This window comes from Argiope bruennichi, chromosome 9 (genome assembly GCF_947563725.1).
Source record: "Argiope bruennichi chromosome 9, qqArgBrue1.1, whole genome shotgun sequence".
Lineage (NCBI taxonomy): Eukaryota > Metazoa > Arthropoda > Arachnida > Araneae > Araneidae > Argiope > Argiope bruennichi.
The window spans coordinates 92,021,324-92,039,231 of record NC_079159.1 but is presented as its reverse complement, the minus strand read 5'-3'; the positions used below and the strand labels follow the sequence as shown (position 1 = coordinate 92,039,231).

At 32.8% G+C, this 17,908-nt stretch overlaps 1 protein-coding gene across 1 annotated transcript in view; it reads right to left on the bottom strand.

Moving 5' to 3' along the window:
• Positions 1–4,185: 4,185 nt before the first annotated feature.
• LOC129985017 (putative inorganic phosphate cotransporter) overlaps positions 4,186–17,908 on the bottom strand; it is a 33,461-nt gene continuing 19,738 nt past the window's right edge. Inside the window, exons 5-11 of the mRNA XM_056094946.1 lie at positions 14,316–14,496; positions 13,533–13,663; positions 8,573–8,722; positions 6,673–6,805; positions 5,726–5,881; positions 5,164–5,249; positions 4,186–4,410 (exon numbers count right to left, since the gene is read on the bottom strand). Of these exons, the coding sequence (XP_055950921.1) occupies positions 4,186–4,410; positions 5,164–5,249; positions 5,726–5,881; positions 6,673–6,805; positions 8,573–8,722; positions 13,533–13,663; positions 14,316–14,496 (1,062 nt within the window). The remainder of the gene's footprint in view (positions 4,411–5,163; positions 5,250–5,725; positions 5,882–6,672; positions 6,806–8,572; positions 8,723–13,532; positions 13,664–14,315; positions 14,497–17,908) is intronic.

The window sequence follows — 17,908 nt, the reverse complement described above, 5'->3', positions numbered from 1 at the left end:
ATTTTATTGAAAAAATCATTCTTTCTCCTGCCATTGATTTCTCACCTATGATCTCAGAAGTGGTACAACAAGCCAATAGGAGCCTTATATCAACTAAACAAAAGTTTAAACAAGCTTAACGTAAGTTAACTTGTTAAAAAAAACTTAACCAAAGACTAATCTAGAAAACAACTTTTCTAGATTAATAGATTAAAATTTTGGTGTCAATGTGTATTGATCCGCCATTTTCACTTCCTGTGTGTCACGCTTCATGAATCTTAAGTATGATAGATATATCGGGACACTAAATCAGGGGTGTTTGTGCTCCGGGGAAACCCCGGAATTCCGGGGATTTTGAACTTTGATACCCGGAAATTCCGGGGATCGTCGTTCAAAAGGAAGTAGGAATAATAATGAATTATTTATTTTGATCTGGGTAATTTTGTTTGCTTTGAAAGCAGAAAACGCAAGGTCAGTGTGTGTGGTGAAAACTTTTCCTTTCTTTCTCCAAAGGCAGTGAAAAGGGGGGGAAATCTGCTTTTTTGTTCTTTCCTTATTGCGAGTTATGACTCATTCCCCCGGTTCTCGGACATTCTCTTCTGGATTCTTTTCGGCAAGTAGGCGCGGCAGAAAAAAAAAGGGAGAGACTTCGTTCGACCAGATGTGCGATCACGTGACTCTGGGTTCAAAGGTCTTATCTCTCCTGGCGTGGGGCCAATAAGTAGAGAAGGGGGATTTTTCGCCGTATTAGCTATTTGTCATTGATCGCTTCGCAACTTTTTTTTCTCCGCTGTGTAAAATTTTCGTTTCATTTATTGATGCACGTGTAAATTTTTCGTTTCGTTTATTGAAATATTTTTTTATTTATGCACGCAAGAGAATTTCACTATGAAATTTCTCGATATAAATAGTCATATTATACAATTAGAAGAAGGTGTCTGGAATGCAAATGGTGCAAGAAAATAAATGTTGCTGGACAAGCATATTGTGTTTTTTGTAACTCACTGCTGAAGTATGGTGGGGAAGGATTCAAGTCTTTCACAAATCATTCTAAAACTGTGACGCACATAAAATATTCAAAGTGCATTAGACATTCAATGACTTTAAGTAATTATGCTAATTCAAAAAATACTGATGACTTACTGGAGACTGATGCTCGGCCATTGGATATAGTGACAAGAAAAGCACGCCAAGAGGTATTAATAACTTCGTTTATCGCCGAGAATTCTCTCTTTCAATGAAGCTCCCAATTTAATTGAACTCTGCAAACAGTTGAGCCGCGATCAGACGGCACTAAACTCGTTGGAAATGTCCAGGACTACTACATGTTATAAGATGAAATATGGGCTCGCAAAAACTATTAAAGAAAATATCATTAAAACTTTAAAGGAGACTCCATTTTCTCTAAATTTGGATGAAAGTACTAGCAATGCTCAAGAAAGTATACTAGCAATATTGGTGCAGTTTTATGATAACAATCAAAATGAAGTTGTAGTTCATCATTTTGCATCTCTAAAGATGGAATCTTGCAATTCAGAAGCTGTTTTTAAAGCAGTTGTTAATACTATTGAAGATAATGATATTCCATGGGCAAACTTAATTAGTGTATTAATGGACTCATGTAACACCATGCGTGGAAAAAAAAAAGGTGTTGAAACCAGACTACGATCAAACAAAGCACCCCACTTATTAGATATTGATGGCGACACATGTCACACAGCTAATAACTGTGCAAAAAAATTTGCTTCATGTTTTGATAGATACTTAGAAGATTTGTTTGATGACATCTATTTTGATATGAAAAGCTGCAGTAAAAGAGAAAATTTTTTAAAAATCTGTGAATCCCTTGCCATTAAAAAACTTAAGCCCTTGAAGAGACCAGACCATAGGTGGGTGTACATTTTATGTGTTTTAGAAAGAATCAAAGATCTGTGGGATGCTCTTATTGCATTTTATTTTCACTACTTGGATAAAACTGATAAAGGGGATTATTTTTCTTATGTTGAAACTGTATACAATAAAAGAAATATTTCTGCAGCTGAGAAAAAAATTGTTGAAGGGGTGTATTCTTGCTTGCATTCCCAACAACTCACAAAGGATACTTTAGCTTGGAAAAAAAGAATACTAAATGGGTTATTTGTTATGCAGAACAAAACTTTATTGCATATGGCATTATATTCAGAAGTATTACCAGAGTTTAACACATATATTAAATTATTTGAAACAAAAAAACCAATGCTTCATTTAATACATTCCAATATTTATAAATTGATGGCAAAATTTTTCTCTTTTTTTTTTTATGAAGCCAGAAAATATAGAGTGCACATCTTATAATGATTTATTAAAGGTTGATGTCACAAATCCAGAATTCCATCTACCTAGCAAAGTAATATTTACTGGTGCAGAAGCTTCCACTCTCCTGAAGAAATTATCAAAAAATCATCCAATAGCAAAAGAATTCCAAATTTCTCTGATGAAAGTTTATACTAATACAGCACAGCATATGAAACAGAAATTACCCCTTAAAAATTCATATCTAATTAGTTTTACAGCATTAGATCCAGAGCTAAGAGGTAAAACCATTACAATATTAGCTTTTGAAAAATTATCATCTTTTATGTCCATATTTTTGTGATAATGAAATACTTAGTGATAATGAAAAGTCAAAAGTAGAAGCTGAAATAAGGTTATACCAGGGTGATATTGATATCACCAAAGAAATGCTCTACACGTCTGATGAAAGTGGAAATCAAGTCAAGTGTACAATTGATAAATATTGGTCTAAAGTTTTTAATTTAAAAGATGATTTCACAAATGATTGTAAGTATCCTACATTGGCTAAATTGGTCAAAGCCTGCCTTAGCTGCTTCCATGGCCCATTAGTGGAAAGTGCATTCAACTTAATGGATACACTTGTCACTGACTATAGAACCTCTCTTAAGATTGATTCCCTAGATGCAGTGCAGACTATTAAATATGATTTAATGGCTTCTAAAGAAACCTCATGTGAAAAATATGGCTCAAAAAATCCAATGACTGATCCAATTCACAAAGATCTCTTACTGAATATGAACAGAAGTTGGAAAACATATCAAGAGGACTTAAAAACATGTATATCAGATGAGTCACCTATAAAAGTCTCTGAAAAACCTTCTACATTAGCAGAAAAGCAAACTGCTTCTACCTCTGCATGTGCAGTTCTCGAGGAAATTTCTTCAACTGTAAATGAGGAAAATAAAAGTCAACCTTCCTGCAATTATGAAGTTTACCATAAAAGAAAGACAAGCCCACAAACATCAGAAAATAAAAAAAAGCAGCAGAAATTAGATAATTTTTTTAAAGAATTAATTCAGGTAATTTAAAATATTTACATAAAATGTAGTAGTTTATATGTTTGAAAATTTATGGTTATTAATTTTGCAAAAAAAGTAATTCATTGAACTTTTATAATTAGGTCATTCAATACTTCATAATTGTAATTTTTCATTTCTCTCCCCCCCCCTTCTCGAAACTCCAAAATGTCGGTAGTAAGTCCGTAAAAGTTTCAGGGGATTTTTTTGGGTCCCACAAACACCCCTGCTAAATGTAAATAGTTCTTTTTTATAAGTATAAGTTATATTTAAATTGTAATAGCAATTTCAAAATATTAAAAAGTAACCAAAAAAAAAGGTAATGATGTATTTATTCAGTTTGTTTTTAGCACAAAAGGGAAAATAAGGTGATCTTTTTTTAAATTTTGTAACATTCTCAGATTTTCTGATGAACTATTAAAGTCATGATAAGTACAATATAACAAATAAACATTTATTTCAAAATATCACATAACATCCTTTAAACGCCTTGGAATGATGCATCTTCTTAAAACTTCGTAACTTGTCCTACAAGAATTGATGGCACTGTGCATCTGTTTGTGAGTCCTGTACCTTTAAGCAAGGGGACAAGTTTCTGAACATTAAAAAAATAGTAAAATCTTCACTACGAAACTTTATAAATTGGTATCTATCACCCATTGGCCTTTGAGGTTCTCTTTGATCGTAGGCGATTTGTTGCCCTCAAAAACTAGCTACAAGTTAATTATAGCAGCTAAACTGCTGTTTTCCCAAAGTGTTTGTCTCTTAAGGAGATTGGTAAATAAAGGTCATTATGTCTTCTTCTTGAGATGCCCTCCTCCTCTCGACATCTAGATGATTTGGGAGAAAAGATATCTTAATATTTCGGAGAACTTGATGGAGGAGGAGATGATTCCTCGGCTAAATACTCACTTGTCCCGGTTGGAATAGAAGAATCTAACTCCGCAGAAGATTCTTTCTCTGGAGCTGGATTATTCCAGGGCTGCTTTTCACTTGACCCGAAACAAATGAATATGATACCAGCTGCCACACAGATGGAAGATGAGAAATAGAATATTATCGACCACTCGTTCATGGTTTGCTGAAAGCAAAAGATTGGTTATTATTTTGCACAGATTTTATACTTAAGATTTCAAAGTTCCTTTTTTAATAAATTTAAATCTAAGAACTGACATGCAGAGGAGAATTAAAAGCTAGGGGCTTTCCTGGGAATCCGAATCGAGTTATGAAGTAAACTTCGTGTTATCGCAGAGAACGCCTTACATGGCATTAGCGTGCAATAGTTATGAAATATTAACACTTGACGTTAGTTTAGCATTTTTACTGAATCTGTCCTGTCATCCTTGGCGAGTTACTTGGCGGTTAATCCCTAGCTTGCGTTAATTATATCCAAAAATAGAATTTATGCTTTAGACACGTTTTTCTCAACCAATTGAAACAAAGATTTGACACAAAACGCACTTGTCACAAAATTTCATACCCAATTTGATACATTAAAATCTTTTTTTTTTATCCCAGTTTAAAATCAAACACATAAAAAAAAAGCTTTCAATGGTGCCAATTTTATTTCGCAAAATCTGTTCCCTCATTTTTATATTTTTTTTTTGATATACTTTAAAATAGTTTCATTGTTTTGTTTATTTCATTTATATTCACACGCATTTTTTGATACGCATTTACACATTATCGTTGTCATGAAATGAATCGTAAATTTTAAAAAAAAAAAAAAATGATGTAAAAATAAAATGACGAATTGCGTCTGAAAACTTATCAAGTTATTATGTTTCAAACTAGAAGTTGGAATCTTCTTATATATATATATTTTCTTTCTTACCGCATTTCTTGTGAGATATCCGACAGCCATAGGAATTATTACTCCTGACAAAGCTCCAAACGTATTCATGATTCCAGATATCGTACCTGAAAAGTAATGCATGTATTTTGAAAGCGCTTTTTAAATTATTTTGCATTCTTTTGAAATGTATCTGCGGTTAATGACAATAAATTATTTTCCATAAATCATATATAAATATTTTTACTGAGATTTTGAGAATAATTTATTCACTATACACAGGAATGTGTTCTATAAATTCTATGGATCATTATGGCCTAAATATTTCTGCTAATAATAAAAGTGAACTCAATCTCTGTGTACGCATCAGTTTATCTACCGCCACTTTATAGGGCAATATATTGGACTTAGAAGATAATAAATAAAATTTGTTTGATATCTATTAGTCGGTATGGTTGATACCGTCAACAGATATTATGTCTCAATGGCAATGGCGACTTGGCATACATTGGTGGTATGAAGAGGTGCCGGATAGCAGATATTAACCATATTTTATTTTTAACATATGAGGAATGATATGTAGCACAATAAATTGAAATCTTACCTGCAAATCTAGGCGCCATATCGACAGGTACCACAGCAGTAGAAGAGAAACTAAATCCACTCAGCCCTAAAGCCATGACCAATAACAGCACGGTGGCCACTCGATGACAACCTGTGAAGGTTACCATAGTCATGCAGAACGCGAAACCAAACAGACCTGTTAAAAAAAACATTCATAATAAGTATTCGAGAAGTGTCATTTAATTGCTATCAATTAAATGAGTGAAGTTAACTCTCCTAAAACTTTTGTAAATTCAACCTTCTCCATGTACCTACCCAAGGCTATATTATCCAATGAGCAAAATAGACAGAAATTCTAAAATACTGAATTTAAAATTCAAGGAAATTTAATAATTGTCCTTTAATTTTGCTTTAAAAGGGCTGTGCAATAGAATTTACTCAAATTAAAATCAAACATTCGTTAATTTAAGAACATAACTATTATTTTCTTTTCTTTCTTGCTATTTCGTGTACAATATTTAGAAACAGAATATATAGTTATCTTCAAAAGAATTAAATCTGGCGAATTTCCATATTTCATAGTTCCGTCAATTCGTAAAACATATTTTTGGAACTATGTCTATCTGTCTCTCTAATTGTAATCACGATAATTCAAAAATGCTTTGAGCTAAGTGAGTGAAATTTAGTATATGACCTACGGATGTAAATGTAATAAATCTAATAGTTTAAATTTCAAAAATCTGATAACTTAGATAAATAAAATTTTGTTCGTAATTTTAGAATTTAGAGCACATATTCTAATCAAATTTTTGCTAGCACTTAATTCCATCCGCTCCCCCCCCCCCATAAAAAACAACAACTAAAGTTGGTTTGCTAATAAATGTTTTTTGTAACTATTGTTCGCCAATAATATGCAACTGTTGCAGTTTATTTTTTTTATGCTGTTGCAGCTGATGAATGATATTCAATAAAGCGTTCTATTGTTACCTGTACAAATACATATTTTGCGTATGGTCGTGGCAGTTAGAACCCCCTTTTTCAGCATTCGATCAGATACCACACTGGTTGAAACCAAGATTAAGGCCTCGGCAATATTTGGCATCGCTGACATTAGCCCATTCTGTGAAAATGATAATGAGAAATATTAGACCATTGCTACTTTATATATATATATATTAGGACATTTCATATTTATAACTAATTTTATAAAAAATCATATGAACAATTTTTTTCTGCTTCAAAAGCGTGATAGGAGAACAATTCTTGTCGTCATGTTAAAGGGCAACCACAGTGATTATTTCTATTTTTTTTAAAAATTAGCTGATATATCCAATCTTGCACGGGATTTAAAAAAAGTTTGCTTCTTATATTTATAATGTAAAATGCACTTTTGTATAATATATTACAAAATTCTTCTTTTTTCTGATTATGATAAACAAAACTGTTTTATAGTTTGAAACGTCTTCAATTAAAATCAAAATATTAATATGAAATAAGCAGACGATTTTCAAAAGCCAACGATAATCATTTTAAAACTAAATAAATAATCTTCAGATTTATATTTTATTTTAAAACCAATAAAAATGCTACCAAAAGCATTAAAAAAATAAAGCAGAAAAATTTAAAAAAAATAAAGGTTAGGCAGTTCAAAGTGATACTTCATTGCTAGGCATGGCGTATTTATAAATTTCCTTGATTTCAAAAACTTCTACATCCATTCCATTATTTATTAGATTTTAAAAAATTAGTGAATGCCGAAGAAAGAATTGCAGAAAAATGAAATTTGCATCATTGAAAAGGTAAAATTTTGAATTGAAGATGGCATAATCATTTTTCTTATAGAATAACTTGCTCCGATGTTAATGCTAAAAAAATCGTGAAAAATTTCGGCTTGTTTTTAATTAGTTAAATATTTAATTAAACTATACATTTCAATAGCTAGAGTGTACTTTATTTTCTCTTATCCTAAATAAGTGCGCAATGTTTGTTTGAAATCAGTTCAATTATTCAGGAGAAGATATGGAGCATGTGTATATTTATCACAAAGTTTTTTGTTTCAAAAAGCAAGTGTTTTTGTGTGTTTATTTATAGTGTCTTTACAATTGTATCACATTATTTTTTTTACCCGAAAAAAAAACTGAAACTAAAACAATTGTATTTGAAATTTTACTTCAGTTATTTTATTTAAAATTTTTGAAAACATTATTCAAACAATTCTCTTTAATTTAAAACAAAAACGATCAGAAATTCTTAATTGATTATTTTTATTAATTATTTGCCAAATGAGTTCAACGTTTTATTTTGTTTAGTTTCTGCTACATCAACCAGTAAAGAAATTTTATAGATTCATAATAATAATAAGATTATTAAGCCACGATAAATAATACACGAAAAAAAAATTCCTAAAATTCATGAAAAATTTAAAATATGCTATAAATGCGATTGAAATTTTTATTAATTTAAAATCACTTCTATCAGAATCTCATGCTTTTACGATTTTATTTTAACACCGATATATTTTAACAACAACAAAAATGGTTTCAAAACTTTTAAATATGTATTGATTACTTATTTCATTGAATTACAATTCAATAAATTTATTGAAACTACAACGACAAGCATACAGTTTCTGACTTTGAAGCACATGACTTAGTTCACAAAATTACTTCGAATGTCGGATAAAAGTCATTATTACGAAAAAAAAAACAAAAAAAACTGATTTTTCCCTATTAAATTAGTTATTCAAGACAAATAATGATAATATACATGTATACATCCATGTAACAATATATGCAATAAGATTTTTTTGAAAGTAAGTTTAAAAAGTAAAGTTAGATGGTCATCTAATAATTTATTCATTCTGAGAGTAGAATTAAGTTAAACTTACTGTTTCAATGTTGAACTTCAAGACGGTGCCCAAGAAGAGGGGGACGACCGACACGTAAAGACAGAGAGCCCAAAATGACGCAAAGCCAGCACTAATGTAGGCCCACACAGCTGAGGATGTTAGAATAGCAGCGACCGGAACTGGATATTTCTGGAAGAAAAATGATTTGCCACATGTATGCCATGAATTCAAATCAGAACATTTAAAAATAATGCTATCTTTAATCACTTAAATTCAAAAACTTTTTAACTGTTCCATGGCTTCACTTGAGTCTCAGATTCTAATAACTGTAATTTTAACTGTCTGAAACGACTGAGCGTGTTTTAGTCTTAGTCCCAGTTTCATATATGAAACCTGCCCGAAGGATGTGAGCTCCAATCTGAGAAAGAACTCTGCTAAAATCGACTCAAATAATTATCACGGGGGCAAATATCTTGCTTTCTTTGGAGATTTTCCATACATCAGAATAATCACTAAATAGACTAGAAGTAGGATTCAAGATAATTGCACGGGTGATTAGTAAAATGATCACTATTCCAAGTCTTCTTCACAGGTTCAATCTCTCAGATAACCCCTTGTCTATCAAACGCAACGAAGACAACGACCTTGTTGTTGTTGTTTCTAATGGCTCTTGTTTAGATAAGCCCACTTACTTTAAGAAGTCATTTGTGGTTTAAGCCAAAGGTACGTCTCTTGTTTTTCCAGTAGCGCCATCTAGGGCCAAGAAAACGACTTAGTTACACACACGCCACAATCCTTTTTACGGGGCGGACTTCATTCACGCATTTCATTCCCTCATCCACAGATCGTAATTTAGATCTGAATCAAAGAACGATCACCCCTGATCCAGTACCCCCAGTGGTATTACTTTCGACATGGAGGACTTTGTGGCCACTACAGATTTATACGTGCGCCAGCCACCATACACACGGAGAGTCTTCGGCCGGTGGGGTTTGAACTCGCAACCCAAGGGACGCGAATCCAACGCCCTACCAACAACGACATTTCGCACATCTTGTTAAACTGTTCAAAATATACAGTCTACAAAGCTGCGCTCTGGAAAAAATCAACATCGATCCGCCGAACATTTCTTTTGCTTTTCTTTTATCTCAAGCAAGCAAACATCATCTAAGCATCTTTATTCAAGCCTCAAGTATTATTTCCATTAAATGTAACTTTTTTAGTCTTAGCCTTTGTTTCTATATCCTTCACTGTTTATATTCAAGTTCAAGTTCATATCTGAAAGGGAAGTTTCCCTTTCGAACTATTAAAAAATGTCAACTTCCTCTTTCGTTCTGAAATTCTTATCAGTGAATTTCGTTTCATTTCTTTCCAATAATCATGACTCAGATTCACTAACAATAGTAACTGGAGAGTACATTTAAATTAATCTTTAATCTGATAAACTTAATAATAAATAGTAATGATAAATTTAATAATAATAGATAAATAAGTTTAAAATAAAGTGGCGGTTAGGCCTGTCAATAAAAAAAATTACAAAAATGTATTTCTCTTAGTCTTCACATGCACTAGGGTATTGCTCTATAAGTATTTTGAGAGAAAAGTCACTTTAACCCAGAAGAAAAAATATGTCCTTGCTAATTAAACGCATTTTTTTCAAACTGTCCATAAATTTGTAAAAGTATTTAGCTTAAAGAAGGATATATGAGCAATAAAAACAGTGTGATGAAATATCATTCAAGTTTCATTATATTAACATCACATTTTTAAAGCAACACTAGGGTTATTTTGGGACGGACCTCGTAATTTTGAACAGCTGTCAAATGACGAGGCCGACATCTGAGTTGGCACTCACCATCTGCACGCTTCCGCACCACACCAACTGGAGGACGTTTGGCCCCAATGCAGACCTGCTTACACGACGATTCTTCAGTGGAATCGGGTCTCGAACCTAGACCGTTTCTCTTCCCGAAGGTGAAACCTTTTCACCAAGACATTGCGACTTTGAAAGGTCATTCAAACCCAGTAATTAAATAATAATTGGATGCTTTAATTAATTTTTGAGATTGAAATTAATTTATTTCATTATAAATTATAATTACACGAAAACGACAAAAGAAATCTTGTTAGATCCTTGGACAGTTGTAATGAAAACAACAGAACTGCGAGTGTAAATTAATTTTTCGCTGCGAATATAGTTCTGCTTTAGCAACTGGTTCAATATAAGAAGACTTTATTACTATAAAGGTATAATTTATTTAATATATCATTTAATTGTTGCACATATAAAATACATTGCATTGAAACAGAATTAGAATTTTAATCACACGATCACAAGCCAAATATCATTTATCTCAGATGTTGTAATTTTGAGTTGCCGCTTTTACTTATATACGAAATTATAGATAGAAGCTTCAGCTTCGACTAAGCTTCAACGCTTTGATACATAGGAATCAATACTTGACGCGAATTTTCACCTTTCATGTTAAATCTGTGCACCAAATTTTATATATCTGGCTCTTTATGTCTTGTAGTTTCAATGTTCATTTTTATGTGGAAAACCGGAGAGACAGATTTCCACCGAATGGATTTCGTTCTAAATTTCATAAAAATCTATAAATTTGCCGTGAAGTCCATGTACCGAATTTCATAAGCGTTTTTGAGGTATCGAGTTCACAAACTGACAGGATTCCAAATGATTGTGTATTTTAGAGTCACGAGGATTTGATACGTAGCGACTAGTCAATATCTCGAACTCGAATTCTTTGATGAACGCAACACTTCCTCTTTGCACTCTTCTCACAGCGCAAAATAAAAAAAACATAAAATAAAAAATAAATAAAAGGAAAATTATTATGAAAAACGTTTAGCAAACAAATGTACCTTCCGAATTTTTTGTGTCTAAATTCGGGGAGTCAAAATCTTTCTTAAATAGAAAATTTTACTGAAACATCACTATTTATTTTAGTTTGTGAAAAAAAAAAAAAGATTATTATTGTTGCTTTACTATTTTCCCAATTTTTGCTACATGAGAACCTAGACAAAATTTAAATACATAAAAAAAAATGCATGACGAATCATTAGTAAAAATGAAATTTTTAATAGATTCTATGAAGCCAATTCACATACTTCAAAGCGGCTTAATTATTTGCCTTTATCTTCAAAGTGAATCTGCGTAACAAAATAGATCCGTACGTTCTATTTTGCCTTCAAAATGATCCGAATGTTACCCTTAGTATACTTGTTCAATTTGGTTTTAGAATGCCGTTCTGTATATCATTTTTGTTGCTAATGTCCATTTTTTCATCAAGTACAAAGTTTATAGTATCGATTAAGATATAAATGTTCATTTTCAGATTCTCCTGTATAGGTTCAAATGATAGTTACTAAGTCTGTGCTTTCAAAAGTTATTAAATTTAACAATATCTTTGTATTGTTTCGAAATTTCCGGGTTCGTTTAGATAGTGGAAGTTATATGTTGTGGAGAACGCTCAATCAGCAGGCTGCAGTAGAAAAAAACAACGACGTTTATTTACACGAAGACACACAGGACAGCACAAAGACAACAACTATATACAGCACAGAGAAGACAATTATCTTCAGCCGAGACGTGCACACAACAAGACTCTACTGCAGACAGTAGCGCACAGCTTAGTTCAGCACTAGCTTGACTCCGTCGCTGCTCCGCTTAACTCTGGAAGGCCAGTTCTTCACCGTCGATTCCGACTACTCTCGGCAGCTGCAGACTGCCTCCTTTTATAGGTCTCAGGAGGCGGGGCTAGAAGCGTATCTCAGTTCCTAATGGACAGATCGGGAAAATTCTCGATTTTTCGGGTATAATCTATTTTGGCGCCGAAGTCGCCAAATTATCGCCAAGCTTTGGGACCTCCGACGCGACACCCGGACTCCATCCAATACAAATGACTGTAAAACAGTCTTTCTGATGATGGAACCAACTATGCTGGGGAGCAGCATCACAGATTCGTAACAGTATCAATTATCGAATATGACAAACAAACCAGCGGGAGTGGTCTCCCCAAAACTTTCTCGCATACTCTCTAATAAGCTTGTCATGCCAGAGAATGTCTTACACGTCATTGGCGTACAATAGTTACGAAATATTAACTTTTGGCGTGGAGTTGGCATTTTTATTGAATCTATCGCGTCATTCTTGACAAGCTATTTGGGGATTTATCCCTGGTATGCGTTAATAGTATCCGAAAAACGAATTTGTATTTTAGACACGTTTTTCTCAAACGACTGAAGCAAATATTTGACACGAAATTGCACTTGAAACTACAAAATCCCGTACCAAATTTGATATATTTAAGCTATTGCATTTTTGAATTATTACGTTTCCATGTTTCTGAAAGTACAGGCCATCAGACAGTCAACCTGTGGTTGGATTTGGTTCAAAATGTATTTGACAAGTGTCTAGACTAAAGATGTTAAATCTGTACACCAAATTTTATATATCTAGCTCTCTTCGTTTTGTAAGTATTGTGTAAAATTATATTCGACAGACTACTTCTAAACGGATTTTGCTCAAAATTTGATAGAAATCCACAAATTTAGTATAAAGACCGTACACAAAATTTTAATTGCCTGGCTCAAAGCCTTTTTAAGCTATCTTTGTCACAGACAGACGGATGGACATTTGTTAAAAATGTGTTTTTCGAACTCTGGGAGGCTCAAGTTAGAATATTTTGACGATTACTATATTTTCTCTATACTGCACATACGAAGAAGTAAAATAATTCAAGAAATTCGATATAAATAATTTGTATACAAAGAAGTAATGCAATCAATATCATCGCCAGCAATAAATTGCCTTTGCTATTACACGGATTCACTTAGTTGAAAACTATTGATTTCAACAGTTCAACAGAAGAATAAAATAATTTTTTTCGAAATAGACGAAAGGAGAAAGTATAAGTTGCAGAAGTTTACCGTGGGCTAACTAATAAGTTGTAATAGCTTTGCTTATTTTTTTACTCACTAGTATCGGAGCTTTCTGCGTCCGTAAGGACATAATCCGATTCAGTTCTCTTCTTGATATGTATGGATGACTCAGCGGTGAATCGTATATTAATACCATCCAGAGTAGACACCATATAATAGCCACAATACCTGCAACAAGAAGGCTTTTTTATTAAATGGCATATGTAATCAGTAACACGATTATCTACTTAACTAAGTAGAAATGTTGTTAGAAAGAGGCATAATCAACTTCCAAGCAGCTTCTTTCATTACAAAAATTCAGGATTGAAATGGTCCTTTTTCATACTCTAAAAACAAAGTGAGAGTGGAACATTTGGAAGAAAAAACTCACATTCTTTTATTTTATTTAGGTACCTACTCGCGACATGTAGAATACAATCATGGGTTAGGTTTATATGAAGATTCAATTTTGAAGCTTTGGGGGCGGATCTTTTAATTTTAAATAATATTTGTGCCAATATCCACCTCTTCAAACATTTATGCCAAACCACCGCCAAAATGTTTGATTCTGGATTATGTTTATTGTAGCAGTGCACTATAATGGTTTTGACTTTATTGGAATGGTTTATATACACAAGAGCAAGATGTAAAGTTAATAAAAATAATCTGGAGCTTAAAATATTTTCTTGCAAAAATCATGAAATCACTTCTAAGCTAACTAAGCTTCTTTTAACTAAAATCAAATTAGCGAAAATTCATGGCGAACTAACTGGTAGCTAAATGCGACTAACATTTGGCAACGTAAAAAGGGAAATACATATACTCAATTCATGCGACTTACCAAAGACATAAAAGACATAAGGCCATCCGAATGTCTTCGAGTGACAGAGTATTCCGGAAATGACAACAGTGAAAAATCCTCCTACAGGCATTCCACTTGCAATCACTGCCATGAAACGGGCCCTTTCAGTGGGTGGAACCCACTTGCCCATTAAAACACTAAAGGCAGGCATCATGATACCCTGGAAAATAACGTAGATTATCAAAGAAAAGAAAGAAAAAAAATCTCTGAAACTGTAAATGTGAATTTTTTTTCCTCCTGTATTTTCAATATCTTTATATTATTATTTTTGAACATAAATTTTACATTATTGCAATGGAATTCAAACTGTTTTCATGGTTTCATCAAATAGTTAAACGTAAACGCTTTTTTCATTGTTAAGAGCTAAGGCAGAAAAGCTCTGTTTAATATGCGCAATTTACAAAAGAAGAAAATAGGGGGGGGGGATTTTGCAATGCTAGAAAAGAAACATTAAACTTTATAGCACTTTATTTATTTATTATCACTTAAAAACGGATTAATCAGTAACCCGGCTGAAATGTATATAATAATATAATGCTTAAAAATACTTTTTGAGAGATCACGAACATGCGACTAATGTATAAGAGATTAATCAAAATTAAACATAATCAGTATTCCAGGCGAACCAGTTGGTCGTCAAAGGCAGCTGGTTGGCAGTATTTGCAGTGACAAAAGAACATCAATATATGAGAATGACCGATTATTACTTAAATTTTCAACATGCAATGAATTACATAAAAATCGGTTTTGTGTTAAATAGTTCGAGATAATACTTCATATGTGGATATCAATAAAGATTACATAAAAGCTGATGGAGTAGTCACCCCGAAACTTTCTAGCATATTCTGTAATGAATGTTCTTGAGTATTATTAACTGTACGTCTTTATAGTCTGTGTATTTTCTGTAGGCGGTTCAAGGTCACATTTTCTACCTCGTTACTGGTTGTCTGCCTCGCTACGCTAAAGCAAAAAACAGTGTCACTTTTTTTCTTCTTTTCTACACAGCTGTTAAGGTATTTCGAAGGTAAGGTATTCCCGAAACGTACTGGCGTGGAAAAAAAAAGCAAGTTTTGTCGAAACCATGGCAGCGGAGAAGGAGAAAGAGTGAAGAGTAGGGAAAACGAGTGTCCTTGAAACGCCTACAGAAATAATACAGACTATAGTGAACATTAGTTGCGAAGGAGCCTAATAGCATGCGATCTTTGGCAATTTTTTTAGTGATTAATAGCTGGAATATGTTTAATACAAAGATACCTGATAATCAGAAGTGCATTTTGGACATCTTTTTCCGACAAATGGAAATAAAAATCTGTCAGAAAACTGCAATGGCAGTCATAAGATCACAAAAAATTTCATTTAACGAGTCCGCTATTTATCGAATTTCGCAATTTAATTAATTTTCTTTCTTTCTAATTAAAATAAAGATGAACCCCCATTTAACAATTAATGAATATTTCAACAGCCTCCCCCCCCCTCCTCCAAAAAAACACTATTTGTTAGTTTAGGTTAGAAAAATACTGGATTAATTTTCAAATGAATTCACTATCTATTTTCTCTGGAACGAATGAATAATAAGCGTGACTTTTCACATAGATTTTACGTGAGTGAGATAGAAAATTCCTTCTTTATCTCACCGTTCTCACAATGCAGAGAAGGAAGGGTACTGGACATTCGGTTTTGTACAACATTTGATTTTCGAAATGTTGTGAAGCATGGCAAATTGCCCGAAAAGAAAACATTGAATGAAAAGCTAAATATTTTCCTCGAATTTCACAAGAACATGGGACTACAAAACGCTGTAACTGTACGCTTTGAAATGTCCACGACAACATTAGCTACAATTGTTAAACAACGCGAAGAAATTGAACAGGCCACTGAAGAATGTGGAGAGAAATCGTCGAAAATAAGAGTCATTGAAAGCCACCCCGCTTTCTGTTCCTGAATTAGACCCAATGGATTGATTCAGCATATTTTAAGCCAAGAAAATTGTCATTAATAGATCCCTAATAAAAGAAATAGCCCTTCATCTTGTCAAAAAGTGTAATGCGAAAGATGTTTCTGTATCCAATTTGTTAGATAGACCGTTTTAAGAAAAGATACCACATAATCCAAAGAAAAAAAAATATGTAGAGAAAAAACGGATGTAAATGAGATGTAGTAAAAGATAAAAGATTAGGAAGCAAAGTTTCCCAGCCTGATTGATGAGCATTCAACATCCAGAATTTACAATGTAGATGAAACAAGATTGTTTTATAACTTAAAACACGACCAAACGCTTGTCCATGTAAATGAAAAATACTTTGGAGGGGAGAAAAAAAGCAAAATCACGTTAATACTGATGCAACTGACAAGTTAAAACCATAGGAAGCCATGATATGAAATAGTTTTAAGCAATGATAAGAAAAGACAGTAAAGTCGCGGTGTTTTAAAATACGTCAAGGCCTTACAGGCAAAACACAAAGAAAAAAAAATCCTGGGTGACTTTTACCCCACTTACAAACTTTTTTTTGACATTTTTTAGTTAAGTCTATGAACATACAAAATAGAAATATTCTTTTGTTTACTATCCTCCAATGTGCAATTTTAATAAAAGTCAAACCCATGTTACCAATCCAAATCGCATAAATGTGCGTTAACCACTAGACACTGGTATCATTCTTTCTCTAAAAATTAATTATAGAAAGTTGCTTATGAGAAAAATTATAGCATCGTTGGACGAAAATGCGGAGAAAAGATGGGAAGCTAATATTTTATATGCTCTACATTTTTGAGACAATCTTTGGATCATGTGTCTAAAATTACAATTGAAACCAGCAGGATTGATTTTTCCAAAGCTTTCTCACCTACTCTCTAATAGTTTTACCCCAGAAAATAGCATTGGCGTTCAATAGTTACGAAATATCAATCTTTGACGTGAGTTCAGCATTTTTATTGAATATATTTGGCACTCTTGTCGATTTTTTTTTGGCGATTTCGACCTGAGGAGCAGTTAAGAGTATTCGAAAATCGAATTTGTATTATAAATGCGTTTTTCCTAATCGATTGAAATAAAAATTTGACGCAAAACTACATTTGTGGTCATAAAATCTCATGCCAGATTTGATACCTTTAAGTAAATACGCCTTTGAGTTTCACTCGTTGGATTTGACTTAAAATTTGAAATATGTCTTGATTATAGATGCTAATCCTGTTTACCGAATTTTATCTGTCTAGCTCTCTTCGTTTTGTAATTATCGTGTTAACTTATATTCGAACAACCAGACAGACGGTCTTCTGAATGTATTTTGCTCAACATTTCATAGAAATCTATAAATTTGGTGTGAAGACTGCGTACCAGATTTCATCCGTATAGCTCAAAGCGTTTTTGTGTTATCTTTGCCACACATGGACGGACGGACATTTTCCAAAAATGTGATTTTCGAACTCAAGGAGATGTAAAACGTGTAGATTCATCAAAAACTCGAGTTTGAATTTATTTATTTATTTTTGTCTATTATTGTACTTTTCCCATACTAAGTATACGTGAAGGTAAAAATGCTTTCAGAAAGCGAGATTTTCAGACCCACAAGTGG